This window comes from Cynocephalus volans, chromosome 3 (genome assembly GCF_027409185.1).
Source record: "Cynocephalus volans isolate mCynVol1 chromosome 3, mCynVol1.pri, whole genome shotgun sequence".
Taxonomy (NCBI): domain Eukaryota; kingdom Metazoa; phylum Chordata; class Mammalia; order Dermoptera; family Cynocephalidae; genus Cynocephalus; species Cynocephalus volans.
Genome location: NC_084462.1, coordinates 82,597,839 through 82,620,775, shown reverse-complemented (window position 1 = coordinate 82,620,775; position 22,937 = coordinate 82,597,839). Strand labels below are relative to the sequence as shown.

General features: G+C 40.2%; 2 protein-coding genes across 4 annotated transcripts in view; one reads left to right on the top strand and one right to left on the bottom strand.

Annotated features, from left to right (window-relative positions):
- MNS1 (meiosis specific nuclear structural 1) overlaps positions 1-22,937 on the bottom strand; it is a 131,871-nt gene that overhangs the window by 57,808 nt on the left and 51,126 nt on the right. Inside the window, exon 11 of one of the 2 annotated variants that reach the window (XM_063089081.1) lies at positions 20,861-21,418. The exons of the other annotated variant lie outside the window; for it this stretch is intronic. The gene's annotated coding sequence lies outside the window, so the exon portion shown is untranslated. Of the gene's footprint in view, positions 1-20,860; positions 21,419-22,937 lie in introns of those variants that run through there. 2 annotated transcript variants of the gene reach the window in all.
- Positions 1-22,937, top strand: part of TEX9 (testis expressed 9) — a 57,769-nt gene that overhangs the window by 28,561 nt on the left and 6,271 nt on the right. The window contains exon 10 of one of the 2 annotated variants that reach the window (XM_063089084.1): positions 21,989-22,123. The exons of the other annotated variant lie outside the window; for it this stretch is intronic. Coding sequence (XP_062945154.1) covers positions 21,989-22,123 — 135 coding nt within the window. The remainder of the gene's footprint in view (positions 1-21,988; positions 22,124-22,937) is intronic. 2 annotated transcript variants of the gene reach the window in all.

Genomic DNA, 22,937 nt, shown 5'->3' with positions numbered 1-22,937 from the left:
GGGCAGCAGGCTGCGGTCACAATGGCCTTCATCGGCCAGTCAGCCCCAGACATTAAAAAAAGGTTACAAAGACTAGAGGGGCTCCAAGACCTTTCCTTACAAGACTTAGTAAAGGAGGCAGAAAAGGTGTACCACAAGAGAGAAACAGAAGAAGAAAGACAGGAAAGAGAAAAAAAAGAGACAGAAGAGAGAGAGAGGCGGCGTGATAAACGCCAAGAAAAAAATTTAACTAGGATTTTGGCCGCAGTGGTAGGTGAAAGAGGGTCTAGAGATAGGCAGACAGGGAACCTGAGCAACCGGGCAAAGAAAACACCTAGGGATGGAAGACCCCCTCTAGACAAAGACCAATGCGCGTACTGTAAAGAGAAGGGTCACTGGGCAAGAGAATGTCCCCGGAAAAAGAACATCAGAGAAGCCAAGGTTCTATCCCTAGATGACTAGGGGAGTCGGGGTTCGGACCCCCTCCCCGAACCTAGGGTAACATTGACAGTGGAGGGGACCCCCATCGAGTTTCTGGTCGATACCGGGGCTGAACATTCGGTGCTGACCCAACCCATGGGGAAGGTAGGGTCCAGGCGGACAGTCGTAGTAGGAGCGACCGGCAGCAAAGTCTACCCCTGGACCACTCAGAGACTTTTAAGGGTCGGACATAGGCAAGTGACCCATTCCTTTTTGGTCATACCTGAGTGCCCTGCTCCTCTGTTGGGCCGGGACATCCTGACCAAACTAAAGGCTCAAATCCAGTTTTCCACAGAGGGCCCACAAGTAACATGGGGAGATCACTCTACCATGTGCCTGGTCCTAAACCTAGAAGAAGAATACCGGCTGTATGAAAAGCCGGCCTCTCCCTCCATCGACCCATCCTGGCTCCAACTTTTTCCCACCGTATGGGCAGAAAAGACAGGTATGGGACTGGCCAATAACGTCCCACCAGTAGTAGTAGAGCTGAAATCAGGTGCCTCACCGGTGGCCGTCCGACAGTATCCAATGACTAAAGAAGCCCGGGAAGGCATCAGACCCCACATCCAAAGGTTCTTAGACCTAGGGGTCTTAGTGCCCTGCCAATCGCCCTGGAACACCCCTCTGCTACCAGTAAAAAAGCCAGGGACCAATGACTATCGGCCAGTCCAAGACTTGAGAGAAATTAACAAAAGGGTGCAAGACATTCATCCCACGGTCCCAAATCCATACAGCCTCCTGAGTTCCCTTCCGCCTAGTCACACTTGGTACTCAGTCCTGGATCTCAAGGATGCCTTTTTTTGCCTCAGACTACACCCCAACAGCCAGCCACTGTTCGCGTTCGAGTGGAGAGACCCAGAAAAAGGTAACACAGGTCAGCTGACCTGGACACGGCTGCCACAGGGGTTCAAAAATTCTCCCACTCTCTTCGACGAGGCCCTCCACCGAGATTTAGCTCCTTTTAGGGCTCTCAACCCCCAGGTCATATTACTCCAATATGTGGACGACCTCCTAGTGGCAGCTCCCACATATGAAGGCTGCAAAAGAGGGACACAAAAGCTCTTGCAGGAACTGAGTAAGTTGGGGTACCGGGTATCAGCTAAAAAGGCCCAGTTATGCCAGAAAGAGGTCACCTATTTGGGGTACCTGCTCAAAGGGGGAAAAAGATGGCTGACCCCGGCCCGGAAAGCTACAGTTATGAAGATCCCTACTCCCACAACCCCCAGGCAGGTCCGCGAATTTCTGGGTACTGCCGGATTCTGCAGGCTCTGGATTCCTGGGTTTGCTTCCCTGGCTGCACCCTTGTACCCCCTGACAAGGGAAAACATTCCTTTTACCTGGACTGAGGAGCATCAAAAGGCTTTTGACCACATAAAAAAAGCCTTGCTGTCTGCCCCCGCCTTGGCTCTCCCAGACCTCACCAAATCATTTACTCTGTACGTAGATGAAAGAGCCGGTGTAGCCCGAGGAGTGCTTACTCAGACCCTAGGACCATGGCGACGGCCAGTAGCTTATCTATCAAAAAAACTGGATCCAGTGGCCAGTGGGTGGCCAACCTGCCTAAAAGCGGTTGCTGCAGTGGCACTCCTCCTCAAAGACGCTGATAAGTTAACCTTGGGGCAAAATGTGACTGTGATTGCTTCCCACAGCCTCGAAAGTATCGTGCGGCAGCCCCCCAATCGGTGGATGACCAATGCCAGAATGACTCATTACCAGAGTTTGCTGCTAAACGAAAGAATATCTTTCGCGCCCCCTGCTGTCCTGAACCCAGCTACCCTACTACCAGTCGAGTCAGAATCCACCCCAGTACACCAATGCTCAGAAATCCTTGCTGAAGAAGCTGGGACTCGACGGGACCTGAAGGACCAGCCATTGCCCGGAGTGCCTGCCTGGTATACAGACGGTAGCAGCTTCATTGCGGAAGGTAAGAAGAAAGCAGGGGCCGCCATCGTAGATGGCAAACGGACGGTATGGGCAAGCAGCCTGCCAGAAGGGACATCAGCCCAGAAGGCCGAGCTAATAGCCTTGACGCAGGCATTACGCCTAGCCGAAGGAAAAAACATCAACATCTACACGGACAGCAGGTATGCTTTTGCCACTGCTCACATTCATGGGGCGATATATAAACAGAGGGGACTGCTCACTTCTGCTGGAAAAGACATTAAAAATAAACAAGAAATTCTGGCTCTGCTAGAGGCCATTTACCTCCCTAAGCAGGTCGCCATTATCCACTGCCCAGGCCACCAGAGAGGAAATAACCCTGTGGCGGCCGGGAACCGGAGGGCCGACGAGGCTGCAAAACAAGCCGCCCTGTCGGTCAAGGTGCTAACAAAAACTACAAAGCTTCAAGAGCCAATCGAGCCTGCTCAAGCTAGGACCAAGCCAAGAGAGCTCACTCCTGACCAGGGAAAAGAATTCATTCAGCGGTTACATCAGCTAACACACTTAGGACCAGAAAAGCTCCTTCAACTGGCAAGCCGCACCAGCCTCTCCATCCCGAACCTCCGGTCCACTGTTCAAGAAGTCGCCAATCGGTGTCCAGCTTGCGCCATGACTAATGCGGCTACCACCTACCGAGAGACCGGAAAAAGACAACGGGGAGATCGACCCGGCGTATACTGGGAAGTAGACTTTACAGAGGTAAAGCCTGGCCGGTATAGAAACAAGTATCTGCTAGTATTTGTAGATACTTTCTCTGGATGGGTAGAAGCTTTTCCTACCAAAACGGAAACGGCCCTGACTGTATGTAAAAAGATACTAGAAGAAATCCTGCCCCGTTTCGGGATCCCTAAGGTGATCGGGTCAGATAATGGCCCAGCCTTTGTTGCTCAGGTAAGCCAGGGACTGGCCACACAACTGGGGATAAATTGGAAATTACATTGTGCGTATAGGCCCCAGAGCTCAGGTCAAGTAGAGAGAATGAATAGAACCATCAAAGAGACCTTAACTAAATTGGCCTTAGAGACCGGTGGAAAAGACTGGGTGGCCCTCCTTCCCTTAGCGCTGTTCAGAGCCAGGAATACCCCTGGCCAGTACGGTCTAACTCCCTATGAAATCCTCTACGGGGGACCCCCCCCCCATACTTGAGTTGGGAGAAACACTGGGTCCCGATGATAATTTTCTCCCTGTCTTATTTACCCACTTAAAGGCTCTAGAAGTTGTGAAGACCCAGATTTGGGACCAGATCAAAGAGACATATCAGCCCGGTACCATAGCTGTCCCCCACCCGTTCCAGGTCGGAGACCGAGTGCTGGTCAGACGCCATCGACCCAGCAACCTTGAGCCTCGGTGGAAAGGCCCGTATCTGGTATTGCTGACCACCCCGACCGCAGTAAAAGTTGATGGCATCGCTGCCTGGGTCCATGCTTCCCATCTCAAGCCTGCACCACCCCCGGCACCAAACGAGACCTGGGAGCTGGAAAGGACTGATCATCCTCTTAAGCTGCGTATTCGGCGGCGGAAAAATGAGTCCACCGGGTAAGAACCCCCACCGGCCTGTGATCCTCACCTGGAAGGTACTGTCCCAAACTGGAGAAGTTGTCTGGACCAAACAGGCTACCCAGCCGCCTTGGACTTGGTGGCCCGATCTTAAACCTGATGTATGTGCCCTGGCGGCGGGTATTGAGACCTGGGATATCCCGGGATACATAGCATCGGGCTAGGCCCAGATCAGACCCCCTGATTCAGACTACACAAAAGCTTATAATCAGATCACCTGGGGGGTCCCAGGGTGCAGCTATCCCCGAGCTAGAAACAGGCTTGCCGCTTCCCCCTTCTACGTGTGCCCCCGGGATGGCCGGACCCTTTCAGAAGCTAGAAGGTGCGGAGGGCTGGAATCCCTATATTGCAAAGAATGGGGTTGTGAAACCACGGGGACAGTCTACTGGGGACCTAGTTCCTCATGGGACCTCATAACTGTAGAACGTAACGATAGCAGTAAAAACTGTGACAACACCGGCTGGTGTAACCCCCTTAAAATAAAATTCACAGAGAAAGGAAAAAATTCCAGAGATTGGGCACAAGGAAGAACCTGGGGACTAAGGTTCTATTTGACGGGAAACGATCCAGGTGTACTGTTCACCATTCGCCTAGATATCACCAATATGCCAACTGTGGCAGTGGGCCCCGACCCCGTCCTTGCAGAACAGGGACCTCCTAGCAACAAGCTGTTCCCAATGACTAGCAGGCAACCCCCCGCGGCACAAAGGAGCACTGCTACACAGAGCCTCCTATCACCAGGCACTCTACCCCCCACCACGGGTGACAGGCTCTTTGGTCTTGTACAGGGGGCCTTCCTAGCTCTAAATGCCACCAACCCGAACGCCACAGAGCATTGCTGGCTCTGTCTGGCCATAAGCCCCCCCTACTATGAAGGAATAGCCTTTTTGGGAGAGGCCAATTATACCAGCGCCGAGAGTTGCCGTTGGGGGACCCAGGGAAAGCTTACTCTCACAGAGGTCACAGGACAAGGGTTATGTATAGGAACAATACCTTCTACCCATCAACATCTTTGCAACCAGACCCTATCCATCAATTCCTCCGGGGACCATCAGTACCTTCTCCCCTCCAACCATAGCTGGTGGGCTTGCAGCACCGGTCTCACCCCTTGCGTTTCCCTCTCAGTTTTTAATCAGTCTAAGGATTTCTGTGTCCAGGTTCAGCTGATTCCTCGCATCTATTACCATCCTGAAGAAACTTTGTTGCAGGCCTATGACAACCCTCATCCCAGGTTTAAGAGAGAACCTCTCACACTTACCCTAGCTGTCCTACTGGGAATTGTGGCAGGTATAGGTACCGGCTCGGCTGCTCTGATTAAAGGACCTATAGACCTCCAGCGGGGCCTAACCGAGCTCCAGACTGCCATGGACACTGACCTCCGGGCCCTCCAGGATTCAGTCAGCAAGTTAGAGGACTCATTGACTTCTCTATCTGAGGTAGTACTCCAAAATAGGCGAGGCCTTGACTTACTGTTTTTAAGAGAGGGAGGCCTCTGCGCGGCCCTCAGAGAGGAGTGCTGTTTTTATGTAGACCATTCAGGTGTGATACGAGACACCATGGCCAAACTCAAACAAAGACTAGATAAAAGACAGTTAGAGCGCCAAAAAGATCAAAACTGGTTTGAAGGTTGGTTCAATAGCTCCCCTTGGTTCACTACCCTACTATCAACCATCGCCGGGCCCCTAGTACTCCTTCTTCTGTTGCTCATTCTGGGGCCCTGTGTCATCAACAGGTTAGTCCAATTCATCAATGATAAGATGAGTACAATTAAGGTCCTGGTTCTTAGACAAAAATATCAGACTATAGATAATGAAAATAACTTTTAACTCCGCTCTAAGATTAGAGCTATCCACAAAAGAAATGGGGGAATGAAGAAAGAACTTTTTAAGCTAGCCGTAGTAACGCCATTTTGCAAGGCACAAAACATTACCCTGGTTAAAAGTCCCTAGCATAGGAAAAGTACAGCCTGAGGTTGAGACCAGATAACGAACAGGATATCTGTGGTTATGCACCTGGGCCCCGGCCCGAGGCAAAGGGCGGATAGTTCCCAGAAATAGACAAGTCAGTTAAAGTTTCAAGAGTGCCCCTCAGCTGTTTCAAGGACTCCCAACAGTTTCCAGGGTGCCCCTCAGCTGTTTCAAGGACTCCCAACAGTTTCCAGGGTGCCCCTCAGCTGTTTCAAGGACTCCCACCAGTTTCCAGGGTGCCCCTCAGCTGTTTCAAGGACTCCCACATAACCGAAGCTCACCCCAGGCCTTATTTGAACTGACCAATTAAACTCGCTTCTCGCTTCTGTACCCGCGCTTATTTGAACTGACCAATTAAACTCGCTTCTCGCTTCTGTACCCGCGCTTTTTGCTATAAAAAGGACCCAGGAGCTTCACTCGGCGCGCCAGTCTTCCAAAAGACTGTGTCGCCCGGGTACCCGTGTGTTCAAATAAACCTCTTGCTGTTTGCATCCGTCTTCGTGGTCTCGCTGTTCCTTGGGAGGGTCTCCCTGAACTGACTGACTACCGACTTTGGGAGTCTTTCAATTTTATTAATATTTACTAAAAGTCTTCCTCCTTATATGGGAGTATTTTTTTAAACAACTTTATTGAGTTATAATTCACCCTTTTAAGGTGTATAATTCAGTGGCTTTTAGTATATTCAGAGTTGCAACCATCACCATAATTTTAGAACATTTTCATAACCCCAAAAAGATACTTTGTACCCTTTAGCTACCATACTCTAATCTTCCTTCCCCAATCCCTTCTAGCCATAGTCAACCACTCATCTATTTTCTTTCTTTATAGATTTGTCTATTCTGGAAATTTCATACACATAGAATCATACAATATGTAGTCTTTTGTGACGAACTTATTTAATCTAATCTTTTCAGAGTTCATCCATGTTGCAGCACCTATCACTACTTCATTTCTTTTTATTGGCAAGTAGTATTCCATTATATGGATATAACACATGTTACTTATCAGCTGGTAAACATTTGGGTTGTTTCTACTGTTTGGCTACTTTGAATAATACTGCTGTGAACATTCATGTACAAGTTTTGTGTGGACATATGATTTCTTTTCTCTTGGTTATATACCTAGAAGTGGAATTGCTGGGTCACATAGTAACCTTTGTTTAACTTTTCAAGGAACTGTTGACTGTTTCCATACCAGCTGCCCCATTTTACATTTTACATTTCTACCAGCAGTGTATGAGAGTTCCAGTCTCGCCACATTCTCACCAACATTTGCTAGATTATCTTTCGGATGATAGCCATCCTGCTGCTGTGAGGCAGCTGTCTCACTGTAGTTTTGATTTGCATTTCCCTAATGACTAATGATGTTGAGCATCTTTTTTATATGCTTGTTGCCCATTTGTATATCTTTTTTGGAGAAATGTCTGTTTAGATCCTTTGCCCAATTTTTAAATTGGAATTTTTTTATTACTGAGTAATAGGAGTTCCTAATATAGTCTAGATACAAATTTATTATAATGTATGATTTGCAAATATTTCTTCCAGTCAGTGGGTTGTCTTTTACTTTCTTTACAGTGTTCTCTGAAGCACAAAAATTTAATTTTTATGAAGTCCAATTTATCTCATTTTTCTTTGGTTGCTTATGCTTTTGTTCTTATATCTAAGGGGAGAATATATTTTAAATAAAATATTCCATTTAAAAAAATTTTATATTAATGTACCATTGTGAAAACAAAAATAAAACATGTTCAGGATGACTTTGTAAAACTTGATGATGTGAATTATGTAATATAGCATCTACTGAGATTTAAGTAGTAAGAAATATACCTCCTTCATTAATACATCATATTTCTCTTTAATATTTTCATATAAAAGAGTCTACTTTTAAACATTTGGTCTTGTATAGTTAGCATTATCTCCTGGTAATAAATTTTAACATCAAGTTTATTTAGATATAATTTATATGCAGTGAATTCACCCTTTTTAGTGTACAATTTTATGAGTTATGAAAAATGCATTAGTCATATAATGGTCACCATAACTGAAATACAGAACACTTCCATCATCCCCAAAAATTCCCTGTGAATTTAGCCAAGTCCTCCCCATTGTCCCCAGGCAACCACTGACCTGCTTTTGGTTCTTAATATTTTGGCCTTTTCCAGAATTTCATATGAATGGAATCACATAGGATGTAGCTTTTTGATTCTGTTTTTTTTTTTACTTAGAATAAAGCATTTGAGACTATGTTGCACTCCATTCCTTTTTATTGCTGAGTAGTATAAACATTAAATGTACCACAGTTTGTTTACCCGCTCATCTAGTAATCCAAGTTAATTATAATATCTAATAGTGTAAGCCTGTGCTGCCCAGTATGGTAGCCACTCACCATACGTGGCTAAATTGTGATGTGCTATAAGTGTAAAATAAACATCAGATTCTGAAGACTTAGTACAAAAAAAAATAAAGAATGTAAACTATGTATCTCAATTTTTAAAATACTGGTTACATGTTGAAAGAATATTTTGGATATACTGGGTTAAGTGAAATATGTTATTAAAAATAATTTTACCTGTTTCTTTTCAACCTTAAAGTGGCTACTAGAAAATTTAAAATTACATATGTAGTAGTTTGTACTTCTATTTTATTTCTATTGGCCTAAGGTTTTATTTTATTTTTTAACATTTATTTGTACATATTTATGGGGTACAGTATGTTATTTCAATACATGTATATACTGCACAATGATCCACTTAGGGTAGATAGCATTGTTATGTAGCCATTAGTCCACCACTTTTCCCCGTCCCCCATCCCCCCTTGCCCCTGCTAACCATTATTCTACTCTGTTTCTGAGAACTTTTTTATTTTGAGATTCCACATGAGTGAGATCATGCGGTATTTGTCTTTTTTGTGTCTGACTTACTTCACTCAACGTGATGGTTTCTGGTTCCATCCATGTTGCTGCAAATGATAGGATGTCATTTTTTAAAATAGCTGAGTATATTCCATTATGTATAGATACTATGGGTTTTTTTTAATCCATTCATCCGTTGATGGACATTTAGGTTGATTCCATCTCTTGGCTGTTGTGAGTAGTGCTGTGATGTACATGGGAGTGCAGGTGTCTTTTTGATATATTGATTTCATTTCCTTTGGGTATATACCCAGCAGTGAGATAGCTGGGACACAGGATAGATCTATTTTTAGTTCTCTGAGGAACTTCCATACTGATTTCCACAGTGGCTGTACCAGTTTACATTCCCACCAGCAGTGTAAGAGTTCCTTTTTCTCTGCATCCTCACCAGCATTTGTTATGTTTTGTCTCGTTGATAGTAGCCATTCTAACTGCAGTGAAATGATATCTCATTGTGGATTTAATTTACATTTTCCTGATGATTAATGATGTCAAGCCTTTTTTCATGTGCCTGTTGGCCATGTCTATGTTTTCTTTTGAGAAATGTCTGTTCAGATAGTTTGCTCATTTTTAAATTGGGTTATTTGTTTTTCTTTTGCTTTTGAGTCATTTAAGTTCCTTATATATTCAGGATATTAGCTCCTTGCCTGATGTGTAGTTGGCAAATACTTTCTCCCATTCTGTAGGTTGTCTCTTCACTTTGTTGATAGTGTCCCTTGCTGTGCAGAAGCTTCTTAGTTTGATATAGTCTCATTTGTATATTTTTGCTTTAGTTGCCTGTGCCTTTGTAGTCTCACTCAAAGAAGTGCTTCACACTCCCATTTCGTGTAGCGTTTACTCTGTGTTTTCTTTTAGTAATTTCATAATTTTGGGTCTTAAATTTAGGTCATTGATCCATTTTCAGTTGATTTTTGTATTCTGTGAGAAATAGGGGTGTAGTGTCAATCTTTTGCATATGGATATCCAGTTTTCCCAGCACCATTTGTTGAAGAGACTGTCCTTTTCCCATTGTATATTTTTGGCACCTTGTTGAAAATCAGTTGGCTGTAAATGTGTGGGTTTATTTTGGGGGTCTCTATTCTATTCCATTGGTCAATTTGTCTTTATGCCAGTCCATGCTGTTTTGGGTACCACAGTCTTATCGTATATTTTGAAGTCAGAAAGTGTGACGCTTCGAACCTTGTTCTTTTTGTTCAAGATTGCTTTAGCTATACGGTCTTTTGTGGTTCCATACAAATTTTAAGATCATTTTTTCTATTTCCCAGAAGAATGTCATTGGTATTTTGATAGGGATTGCACTGAATGTGTAGATTGCTTTTTTGGGGGTAACTGTTGTGAATGTGATTATTTTATTGATTTCTACTTAGGCTATTTTATTGTTGGTGCATAGGAAGGCTATTAATTTTTGTGTGTTGATTTTGTATCCTGCCACTTTACTAAATTCATTTATGAGTTCCAATAATTTTTTGGTGGAGTCTTTGAAGTTTTCCATGTATAGGATCATCAGCAAATAGGGATATTTTACTTCCACCTTTCCTATTTGGATGCTCTTTCTTGCTTTCTCTTGACAGGCTAGAAATTTTTGTACTATGTTGAATTAGAGTGGGGAAAGTGGGTATCCTTGTCTTGTTCCAGATCATAGAGCAAAAGCCTCCAACTTTTTTCCATTCAGTATATGAGGTGTAGTTTGTTGCCTATGGCCTTTGTTGTGTTCAGGTACATTCCTTCTATACCTAATTTGTTAAGTGTTTTCATTATAAAGGGGTGTTGGATTTTATCAAATGCTTTTTCTGCATATACTGAAATGATGATTTGTTTTTTTTCCTCTTCATTCTGTTAATGTGATGTATCACGTTTATAGATTTGCTTGCGTTGAACCATCCTTGCATCCCTGGGATGAATCCCACTTGATCATGGTGTATGATCTTTCTAATGTGTTAGTGGATTCTGTTTGCTAGTATTTTGTTGAGCATCTTCACATCTGTGTTCATTAGGGATAATGGTCTGTAGTTTTCTTTTTTGTTGTGCCTTTTTCCAGTTTTGGTATGAGGGTAATGCTGGCCTCATAGAATGAGTTTGGAAGTATTCCCTCCTCTTCAAGTTTTTGGAAGATTTTGAGAAAAATTGATGTTAGTTCTTCTTTGAACATTTGGTAGAATACGGCGTGAAGCCATCTGGTCCTGGGGTTTTCTTCGTTCAGAGACTTTTTATTATGCTTCTATCTCATTACTTGTTATTGGTCTGTTTAGGTTTTCTGGTTCTTCATGATTCACCTTTAGTAAGTTGTACGTGTCCAGGAATTTATCTATTTCTTCTACGTTTTCCATTTGTTTGCATATAATTGTTCACAGTAGTCTCTTATGACCTTTTATATTTTTCTGGTATCAGTTGTAATGTTCTTTTTTTCATTTCTGATTTTATTTCAGTTTTCTCTCTTTTTTCTTTGTTAGTCTAGCTAAAGGTTTATTGATTATGTTTCTTTTTCAAAAAAACCAACTCTTTGTTTCATTAATCTTTTGCATTTTTAAAAAATCTCTGCTTCATTGATTTCTGCTCTGGTCTTTGTTATTTCTCTTCTACTGATTTGGGGTTTGGTTTATTTTTCCAACTCCTTGAGGTGTAACATTAGGTTGTTTAGTTGGAATCTTTTTTCTTTTTTTATTTATTGCTATAAACTTCTCTGTTGGAACTGCTTTTGCTATATCCCATAGGTTCTGGTATATTGTGTTTTCATTTTCATTTCTCTCCAGCAATTTCTAAATTTCTTTCTTGATTTCTTCTTTGATCCATTCATTGTTTAGGAGCATACTGTTTAATTTCCATGTATTCATATGGTTTCTAGTGTCCCTTTTGTTGTTGATTTCTAGTTTTACTCCATCATGGTCAGACAAGGTAGTTCATATAATTTCCATTTTTAAAAATTTGTTGAGGCTTGTTTTGTAATCTTTTTTTTTTTTTTTTTTTTTTTTAATACAAAGATGACCGGTAAGGGGATCTCAACCCTTGGCTTGGTGTTGTCAGCACCACGCTCAGCCAGTGAGCAAACCGGCCATCCCTATATAGGATCCGAACCCGTGGCCTTGGTGTTATCAGCACCGCACTCTACCGAGTGAGCCACGGGCCGGCCCTTGTTTTGTAATCTAACATACAGTCTATTCTAGAGAATGTTCCATGTGCTGCTGAGAAGAATGTGTATTCTGTAGTCATTGGATGAAATGTTCTATAAATGTCCATTAGATCAAGTCAGCCTATAGTAGAGATTAATTCTGATGTTTCCTGGTTAATTTTATGTCTGGATGATCTGTCTTTTGCTGAAAGTGGGTTATTAAATTCCCTAACTATTGTGTTGGAGTCTATCTCTCCCGTTAGGTCCAATAGTAATTAGTTCATATAACTGGGTACTCCAGAGTTGGGTGCATATATATTTAGAATTGTTATATCTTCTTGTTGAATTGGTTCCTTTATCATTATATGGCCTTCCTTATCTTTTTTTACTTTCCTTGGCTTGAAGTCTTATCTATAAGTGTAGCTGCTCCTGCTCTTTTTTGGTTTCCATTTGCATGATATATCTTTTACCATCTTTTTACTTTCACATGGTGTGTCTTTATCAGTTAAGTTTCTTGTAGGCAGCATATTGTTGCTTCTTATTTTATAATCCATTCAGCCACTCTGTCATTTTATTGGGGCATTTAATCCATTTACATTTAGGGTTATTATTGATATACAGGGACTTGTTACTGCCATTTTGCTGGGGTTTTTTCTAATTGTTTTGTGGATCCTTTTCTCCTTTTTTCTGGTCTTACTGTATTCCTTTGTGGCTGAGTGGTTTTCTCTAGCTTTACATTTTGCTTTCTTGCTGTTTATTTTTAGTATGTTTCTTCTAAGTTTTTGTGTTGTGGTTACCATGAGGCTTACAACAAATGTGTTATAGTTATAACAAATTATTTTAGACTAGTAATAACTTAACTTTTATATTTAAGAAAAAAGAAAAACACCAAAGCCGACTCTACACTTTGTCTCCCCCCAATTTTTTGACAATTTTTTGTTTCAAGATACATCTTTTCATATTGCCTTTCTCTTACATGGTTACTGTATGTACTAGTATTTTGTTAGGTTTGTCCTTTGGTCTTCATACTAAGGATACAAGTGGTTTATTCACTACCCTTACAACATTGGGGTATTCTGAGGTTGTCTGTGAACTTACTTTACTAATTAATTATGTATCTTCAAATGTTTTCTTAAATCATTTTTAATGTTTTAATGTTTCCTTAGTGTCCTTGTCTTTCAAATTGAAGAGCTCCCTTTAGCATTTCTTGTAATGCAGGTCTAGTGTTGATGAAATCCCTTAGCTTTCGTTTGTCTGGTAAAGACTTATTTCTCCTTCCTAGTTTAATTTTGCCAGATACAGAATTCTTGGCCAACAGTCTTTTTCCTTCAGCACTCTAAATATATTATCCCATTCTCTTTTGACCTGTGGGGTTTCTACTGAGAAATCTGCTGAGAGATGTATTGGGGCTGCATTGAATTTTATGTATTTCTTTTCTCTTGTTGCTTTCAATATTGTGTTTGATTTTCAGTAATTTGATTATGATGTGCCTTGGGGTGTTTTTCCTTGGACTGAATTTGACTGGCAACCTCTGAGCTTCTTGTACCTGGATACTGTCATCTTTCTCCATATTTTGGTAATTTTCAGCCATTATTTTTTTGAATATGCTTTCTGCATCTCTTCTTTTTTCCTCTCCTTCAGGTATGCCAATTATGTGGAGGTTATTTCGCTTGAGGGAGTCCCATATTTGCTGTGTTTCTGTTTCACTTTTTCTTTTTTTCGGTCCTCTGGATAATTTCATGTGTTTTATCTTCAAGCTCACTGACTCCTCTGTTTGGTTAAGTTTGCTGTTGGAGCTTTCTATCGAGTTTTTCAATTCAGTTAATGTTTTCTTTATATCTAGAATTTCTACTTTTAAAAAAATTGACTGTATTCTTTTGTCAAGCTTCTTGTTCTGCTCCTGAATTATTTTCCAGATATCATTTAATCTTCTATTTGTATTCTCTTATGACTCCCTAAACTTCCTTAGGAGAGTTATTCTGAATTCTCGGTCAGACATTTCATATATCTGCTGTTCCTCTGCATCCATTGCTGCTGGTGCTTTGTTTCATTTGGTGGCAACATATTTCTGTTCTTTCTCTATCTTTTGTCTTTACATTGATGCCTAGGCATTTGAGGAGACTGCTATTTGCTGCTGATTCTCTGGGGAAAGTTTTTTGTGAGGATTGTTAATCACCTCCGAGTCTGGTTTGTGTGGAAATTCCAGGCTGGGCTGGGGTCTTTCCTGCAGATTGAACCTCCTGCAGTTCTGGTGCCCTGACTGATTTACACACTGAGACCAGCTGCCCATGCTGCACCCAGTGTTCCCCTGGTGGGCCTGTCTTTCTCCTGCACTCCAACCACTTTCCGTGGAGCAGGCCACGTATGCATCCCTTGTGATAACTCACCAGCTTCTGGGCGGCTCTCCTCTCCAGTTGGTTGTAGCTGTCTGCTTCTATGTGGGTCTGGGAGAATTTTCCCAGTGGTCTTTATGGCCTGCGGTCTGGTACGGTGCGCTCTGAAGCCCTCCTTTCCCCTGCAGACTCCAAGCAGGTTTACGCAAAGGGTGCCACTGCAGCTTTTTCCAACTTGTGTGACAGCTAGTCGTCACCTCTGTACAGGGCTGGCTCAGAACAATAGGCATTGTTCCTATACCTTTTCAACATTGCCTTTGGCACCTTCACAAGCTTCATGGGTCTCTCCTCCTGCTCCCCCAGCTCTAGCAGTTCCACGTTGACAATCTTTGGTTTTTAATAGGTGTAAATTGGTTACTTGTGGGAGGGTAAGAGGCTGGGAATCGTCTATTCCATCATCTTGATAATGTCACTCCCGTCTAAGTTAAAAACTGTTGTACCTGGGAGAACAACGGTGTTTTAATTTGTCGTGGCTTTACCATTTGTCATTATGCACCCAAGCTCGGGTCATATCACTGTTCTAGTCTCACATAATCTTCAAACCTTGGTCACATCTTTGATTCATTTTTTTGTTTTTGGCTCTCATACCCAATCCTGTGCATAATTTCTTCCAAATGTTTTTCATTCATCTTTTCTTTTAATTCCCACTTGGTTCAAGCCATTATTATCTTGTTTCTGAATCCTCCTAGCTGGTCATTTTGTGCCCATTATCTTTTTCTTATCCATTGTATCCCAAAGGGCTACATGGATTATACCTTGCCCTTTGTATGGGAGAATTATCTGAGTGGAAACTGAGTCTGAGTTAAGCAGATTGCCCAAGGTTATACAGGTAGTGGCAGAACAGTATTCAAACTGTGCTTGTCTGACTCCAAATTCTGTTCTTCCCACAAATCTTATAGACTCTTCCCACGACCACCCCGAATTAAATGAACATAAACACATAGCTATTCCAAAATCTCATTGCAGTTTAGAGTTAAATATTTGAAACTTTTAGTTCACAGTGAATGTACTAAGCAGTTATGATTCACGGGCTACTTGATGGTTTTTGTAAAAACTTCCATTGGCTTTGAACTTCCCAGCTTGGATCCTTATCTACCCCACCACAGAGGCATAATAATTCTCATGGGTTAGGTGGAGCTCACAACTGAATCTTTCTCTGCTAATTCCATTCATTTTATCTCTCTTTAGAAATAAATCTCAATGTATAGTTCGCAGAAATGCAAAACAGAAATGCTTAAGTTTGATGGACCTGCTTCTATAAAGCTGGAAAAGCCAGCTGTTTTAAAAATTATGATGTATATTAAATTATTTTAGCTGCTGATGCTAACAGTCTTTTCTAAAATATAAAAACAGAAAGCATTTTATTTCAGCATTGGATTTTGTTTTTCTGTTAATGATCTTTTTAAAAAATCAACTTTATTGAGGAATAAAATAAAACATCCTTGTGTTAAGCATACAATTCAATTTTGACAAATTAATACATCCTCATAACCATTACCACAATCAAGATAAAGAAAATTTCCATCACCCCTCCAAAATTTCCTTTGTATCCCTCCCCCATAAATCTCCAGCCTCTAACCATGGTCCCAGGCAACCACTGATCTGAATTCTTTCACTACAGATTAGTTTTTCCTGTTCTAAAATTGTATATAGATAGAATCATAAATATGTACTTTTTTGTGCCTGGCTATTTTTGTTCAGCATAATGTTTTTGAGATTTATCAATGTTGTTACATGTTTTGTGGTTTATTTTCTTGTATTGCTAAGTAGTAGTCATTTATAGATATACCACATTTTGTTAATTTCTTTACCAGTTGATGTGGGCATTCAAACTTTTTTCAGCTTTGGACTATCAGATGTAAAGCCACTGTGAATTTCCATGTACAAGTATTTAGTGTAAACACATGTTCTGTGTTATACACATCCAACATCACTCATGTTGGTTAAATACCTAGGAGTAGAATTTCTGGATCTTATGAAAGTGCATGCTTAAGTTTTTAAGATACTGCCAAATTGTGTTCCAAAGTGATTGTACCGTTTTACATCCCCACTAGCAATATATGATAGTTCCAGTTTCTCTACATCCTCACCAACACTTGGTATTATCAGTCTTTTCAAATTTAGCCATTTTGAGGGGAAGGAAGTAGTAACTCTTTGTGGTTTAATTTGTATTTCTTTTATAACTATAAATGTTGAACATTTTTTCATGTGCTTATTGGACATTCATATATCCTCTTTTGTGATGTGTCTGTTCAAACCTTGTGCCCATTTAGAAGATACTGGGTTGTACTAAGTTTTTTTTATGTTTCCTTATAAAATTCCTTCACTAGAAGAATATATATTGTGAATAATTTCTCAATCTGATTTGGCTTTATTTTCTTAATGGTGTGTTTCAAAAGGCAGCAGTTTTCAATTTGGATGATTCCAATGTATTTTCTTGTGATTTGTGCTTTTTCATCCTAAGCAAGAAATCTTTGCCCACCCCAAGGTCATGAGGATTTTCTCCTGTTTTCTTCCAGAAGTTTTTTGGTATGTATATATGTATATACATTTCAGTATCATATGTAAATTGACCTATGATCTATTTCCAGTTGATTTTGTGTGTGGTTGAGGGTAAAGGTTAAAGGTTCATTTTTTTTCATATAGATATTCAACAACATTTGTTGAAAAATACTATTCTTTTTCCACTTAGTTGTCATGGCATCTGTGTAGAGAATGAATTGACTAGATATGTGTGGGCTATTTCTGGACTTTATTCTGTTATATTCATCTGTATATTTGATATAATTCATAGGTAAAACCATGTGGACTGGAATTCTCTTTTTGGAAAGATTTTAATTCCAATTCAGTTTACTTAATGGATATGTCTCTTTTGATTTTCTACTACTTTTTGAGTCAGCTTTGGTAATTTTTCTTTTTCAAGAAATTTATCCATTATCCATTTCATCTAAGTAGTCAAATTTATTGCCATAAATTTATCCATAATCTTTTGTTTATAATGCCTGTATGATCTGTAATGACCCCTCTTTCATTCCTTGGACTATAATTTGTTTCTTCCATTGTTTACTCTTAATCAGTCCTACTTTAAATTTACTTGCAAATCTCGAGCGTAATGCATTTTCTTCTCCCACTTTCTAAAAAATAAATTCCTTCTCCCATTTTCAGAGATTTTTATTAAACAGCTGGTCTTTTTTCCACAACTTTCCAACATCCCTTTCAGCCTCTCCATTCTCAGTTCATGACTTTGCCACTTATTTTATTTAAAAAACAGAATCAAAAGGTCTACCAACCTGTCTACCTCTAAACCTGTATTAGTCCGTTTTTGTGTTGCTGTAACAATACCTGAATCTGGGTGATTTATAAAGGAAAAAAAAGATTCTGGAACAGCTGCATCTGGTGCAAGCCTCAGGCTGCTTCTACTCATGGTGGAAAGTGGCAGGCAGCCGGCAAGTGCAAGATCACATAGTGAGAAGCAAGAGGGAGGGGAGGGGCCAGGTTCTGTAAACAACCAGCTGTTGCGGGAACTAATAGAGTGAGAACTCACCATCCTACCCACCCCCCAGAAGGCATGAGAAATCTGCCCCCCTTACCCAAACACCTCCCCAACACTGCCACATTGGGGATCAGATTTCAGCATGGGCTTTGGGGAGACAACATATCCAAACTATATCAATACCCATATACTCTGCCTCCCCCCCTCATTATGATGGATTACTACCTCTTTGTTCTAAAGCTGATCCCTTCAACTTGTGTGCTGGATCCCATACCTTCTCTCCTACTCAAGTACTTTGTACCTGCAATTATCCTTTCTCTTGCAAAATCAAATTTACTCTATTATTCTCATTAGTATACCAATATGTGATAGAATCTCCAAAATATATTTGTAAAAAACCTCTTTAGATCTCACATCTATCTCCAGCCCTATATCGTTACTCCCTTTTATAGTGAAGCTTCTCAAAATAGTTGTCTATACCCAATGCCTTTATTCTTCATTTGCCATTTTCTCCTGAAACTGTTCCACTTAGGTTTCCATCTCTGCTTTGCTGCTGAAACCATTCTTAACCACATCATCAGTAATCCACATTGCCAGTTCTAGCGGTCAGTTATTATTCCTCATATTAATTTATATCTTAGCAGTATCTGACATAGTTGACTACTACTTCCTTGAAACACTATTTGTTTGGCTTCTGGAGCACCACACTCATGGTTTTCTTCATCATTTTCCTGACTTTACATGTTGCAGTACCCAAGGCTCAATTCTTGGCTCTCCTGTCCACATCCAATCCTTAGATGATCTCATTCATTTCCATGGCTGGATAGACCATGTATATGTTGACCACCACTACATTTCTATTTTTTGCTCTTCTTTTTTGCGCTCCAGACTCTGCCAACTTGATATCTCTACTTGTAATATTAAACTTCCCATGTCCTAAAGGGAGTTCTTACTTCTCTGCCCTCTGCAAACATGCTTTTCCTCCTTTTCCCATTCTCAGTAAAAGACATGATCCAGTTGTTCAATCCAAAATTCAAGAGTCATCTTGATCCTTCTCTTTCCCCACCTCTACATCCAGCCCATCAACAAGTCCTGTTAATTCTGTCTTCAAAATACATAGAACTAACCACTTCTCAAAACAGTCATTACTTCTACCCTAGCCACTGTCTTTCACTTATACTATTCCAGTAACCTACTAGACTGGTATTCCTACACTCAGGAATACCATGATAGCCAGAGTAATCCTTGTAAAACTTAGATCATCATACCCACATGTGCATATGCACACACACGTACTTAAACCCCCCCAGAGGCTTCCCATATCACTGAGAATAAAATCCAAACTCCTAGGTAAGGATAATAATGGCCATCTAAGCTTGTTGTGCCCATTTCTCCTATCTCAAGGCCTAATATCATGACTGTCAGCTGAAACTACACTGACCTTCTAGGCAATTTTTGAATATGGTAAATTGATTCCTGCTTCATGGTCTTTGTCATTGTTTCCACTATCTGGAATTCTTTTCCCAAGATTATTACATAAATCATTCAGTTATTTCATTTGGAAGCCTTCCCCTTACCACTTTATTTTAAATAATTATGCCCTTCTCCCCATTGCTCTGTCCCTTTACCCTTTATTTTTCTTAATAGCTGTATTATTACCATATATTTTGTGTGTGTCTCTGTGTGTATGTATGTGTTTATCATCTGTCTCTTCTAGAATGCAAGCTTCATGAGAGGAGGAACTTTGGTTAATTTCTGTGTGCACTTCATGTAGAATAGTAACTTGGTACACAGTAAGTGCCAGATAAATGTGTAGAATAAATGAGTGAAACCTTTTAAGTATAAATAATATTACTCCCTATTTTAGATATGGAAACAGTCTACCACAACTAGCAGGTTCTCCACATCCAAGTCTGTTCTTTTTCTACCTTAGCCACTTGTTTCTGGAACCTTATTTGATCATTTATTTCTCCTCATTAGAATTCCTATGGCACTTTGTGTTACTCTCACAGCATTTACTACATTTTGTCTTGTGCTGTGGCTGATACACGCCGCCTCTTTTCTTGCCCTCTCCCAGTGCCTTTTATGAATGCTTTGATAATAATAAGAGAATGGTAAATCATTTTCTCTTGAAGCTCAAAGTATAGTTTTAAATTTGATTTTCTTTACACTATCTAGCTTTTTTCTTAAACTAATTAAAATTCAGGGATTGAGCTTTTCATAAAATTTCTGTCTAGCAGTATGTAAACTGCTTAATTTTTTGGTAACAGTAGATTTATGTTGTTCACTTTATTTTTAGGATGCAAGCTCTCTCATAACAGTATTGGGATCTTGTCTGCACTTTGTAAAATATACTTGAGTACGATTATAAACAGAAATGCTTTCAAGTTTTTGATAGGATTTTCCCTTTTTTAGTGGATTTACTCATATAGCAAACCTTATGTCCTACTTTACTTTTCTCCTGGCTATCTTCTTTCTCATGCCTCTCATGAAGCGGGCAGTATTGATTCAGGGATGGAGGACACTCATGTGGTGAAGGGTGATTTTCATTTTTCTGTGATATAGGTTACAAAGTCACCAGCAGGGAAGAGAAAGACAGAGATTCATTTCCATATTCTTATGAGAGGAAGCTGAAATGAGGCAGCAAGAACTGTGGACTTTGCAGCTAATGAGAATCTTTGCCTTTCCTTGTGAACAGTGAGATGAATTAGGCTAGCTCTTCATGGAGCTACCACCCACAAAGCTGTGAAGAAGGCTGTGATAGCAGATGGTATCCTCACACAGTTTGATTTGTTTAGAAACCTACATAAAGAGCAGCATGTGTTTTCTTGTGTTTTGTTGTGTTTTTCCCCTTAATTAATCAGAGCCACGGAGATCAGTTTTCAAATAAAATGTAGTGATATAGCCAGGAGAAAAATTATAAAAGGAGAATACGGACAACTGTATTTTGAACTGCATCATTTCAGTTCTACAATATTTATTATCTGCTTTGTATAAGGCTCTGCACTAGGCCTTACATTATAGGAGATACAAAGAGTAGTTAAGTAATACAAAATAATTTCAGTTTAATAAATGTCATTAGTGCCTTTTATATGCCACTAAAGTGCTGGGAATACATAAATTATGACAGCTCCTATTCTCAAGGAGCTTACACTGTAGTAGGAGAAATAAAGTAAATGGATAGTTTTTGTACTAACAGCAGGTACTATGATGCGTCAAGGTGCTAAAGAAAGGGTACCTAACCCAACCTGGGAGGATAGTGAGTATTAGAGAGGGAAGGCTTCCTGGAGTAGATAAAGCCCTAATATACAACCCTAGCTAAGTCTTAAATGATGAGTAGGTGCTAGCTAGGCAAAAACAAGGAGTGGGGAGGGATCAGGGCAGGAAGAAGACCATGTGCAAAGGCTCAGAGACAGGAAACACCATGGCTGTTTGGGAGAGATCCAAGTACTGCTGATATTACTGAAAGTAACATCTGTGGCAGAAGATGAGGCTGGTTGACAGGTGCCAGAATATAATGGAGTTTGGAGTTTATCCTCTGTGTTTGCATTTCTTCAGATATTGGCTTCTTGACTCTCTGCAACAGAATATCCTAGAATTTGGCAGAAATACAGTTCTAAACGTACTCTAGGATGTGGAAAATAATTCATAAGATCTGTTTTCTGCTCAGACACAGCTGGGGTTTTCCTGCAAGGCTAATATAGAATATTCTGTATTTAATGGATATATTCTTAAATGATATACTTGGTCAGGTCTACATAAAAACAGTATTCATAAGAGAGTTTGTGTCATACACTGGTCTTTTGGGAGGTTCCTGAAAGGAGAACTATAGTTATAAGGAGTTGCTTATAAAATAAGTATAGAGGACAAGTATACTGTGTCTTGGGTCAATAAAAAGAGGCAGAAAATTCCAAACAAGAAGTAATTTGGAAGCACAATTCATGACTACATTTTTTAGGGTATATTTTTCAAATACCCATTTGGGGCAAGAATTCCCTGAGACTTCTATCACTTAGTGCTCAGCATCTAGCCTTATATGTGTGTATGTATGTGTGTATAAAATTTGGGAGAAAGTAAGGAATATGGAAATGGAAAACGTTGCAAAACAATGAAAAGGGAACTTATATATTCATAAATGTTCCTTATCTTTTTTACTATACAGGAATTAGAAAATAAAAGACGACTACAAAAACAGGCTGCCGCTAGTCAAAGTGCTACAGAGATTCGCTTAAATAGAGCTCTAGAAGAAGCAGAAAAGTATAAACTGGAGTTAAGTAAATTAAGGCAAAATAACAAGGTATGGAAAAATTGAATAGCTTTGGTAGTGATCACCTTTGGTAATTTCCCCTTCTAGGCAAGTGTCAAAAATAGTTTTAAAATTATAATTCTTAAATTCATGACGAACATTTTTTTGAGAAGATATATATTATCAACATGTGCATTTTCAACAAGTTAGGATTATATGCATGGGCGATTGCCATAATTGGGTGATAGCACAAATCTTTGGAGAATTCATTTATTTCTTCATCCAACAAATCTTATTGAGTGCCCATTTTATTATATGCCAGACACTGTTCTAAGCTCTGGGGCTAAGCATTGAAAAACAAAGGTGTCTTTTATGTCTCGAGTCTGTCATATTCTTCTCTGAGTCTCAGTTTTTTAATGTATAAAGTAAGGGACTATTATACATGGCAGTGGCTCTCAAACTTAAGCATGTATTAGAATCCCCTGGAGGGCTTGTTGAAATACAGATTGCTGGATCCACCCCCGAGTTTCTGATTCAGCAGGTCTGGGGTGGAGCCTGAGAATTTGCAGTTTTAATAAGTTCCCAGGTGATGCTGATGCTGTTGGTTCTGAAACCACATTATCTGTAAGATAATTTATGCTAAATAAAAGGGCTATTTTCATGTTCAAGGGCCATCAAAGATTTCTTGATTAACTGGGATTTATTAATAGAGGTTATTAAATGAACAAGGAAGTCATCTTTACAGACTTATCAGTAATTAGCATGTTATTAGAGTATTAATTTCCAATTTAGTGCATTTTAAAGGGATTTTGAAGAAGATAAAAGGAAGAGTAAACTACATATATATCAGGATTTGCTGATTCTG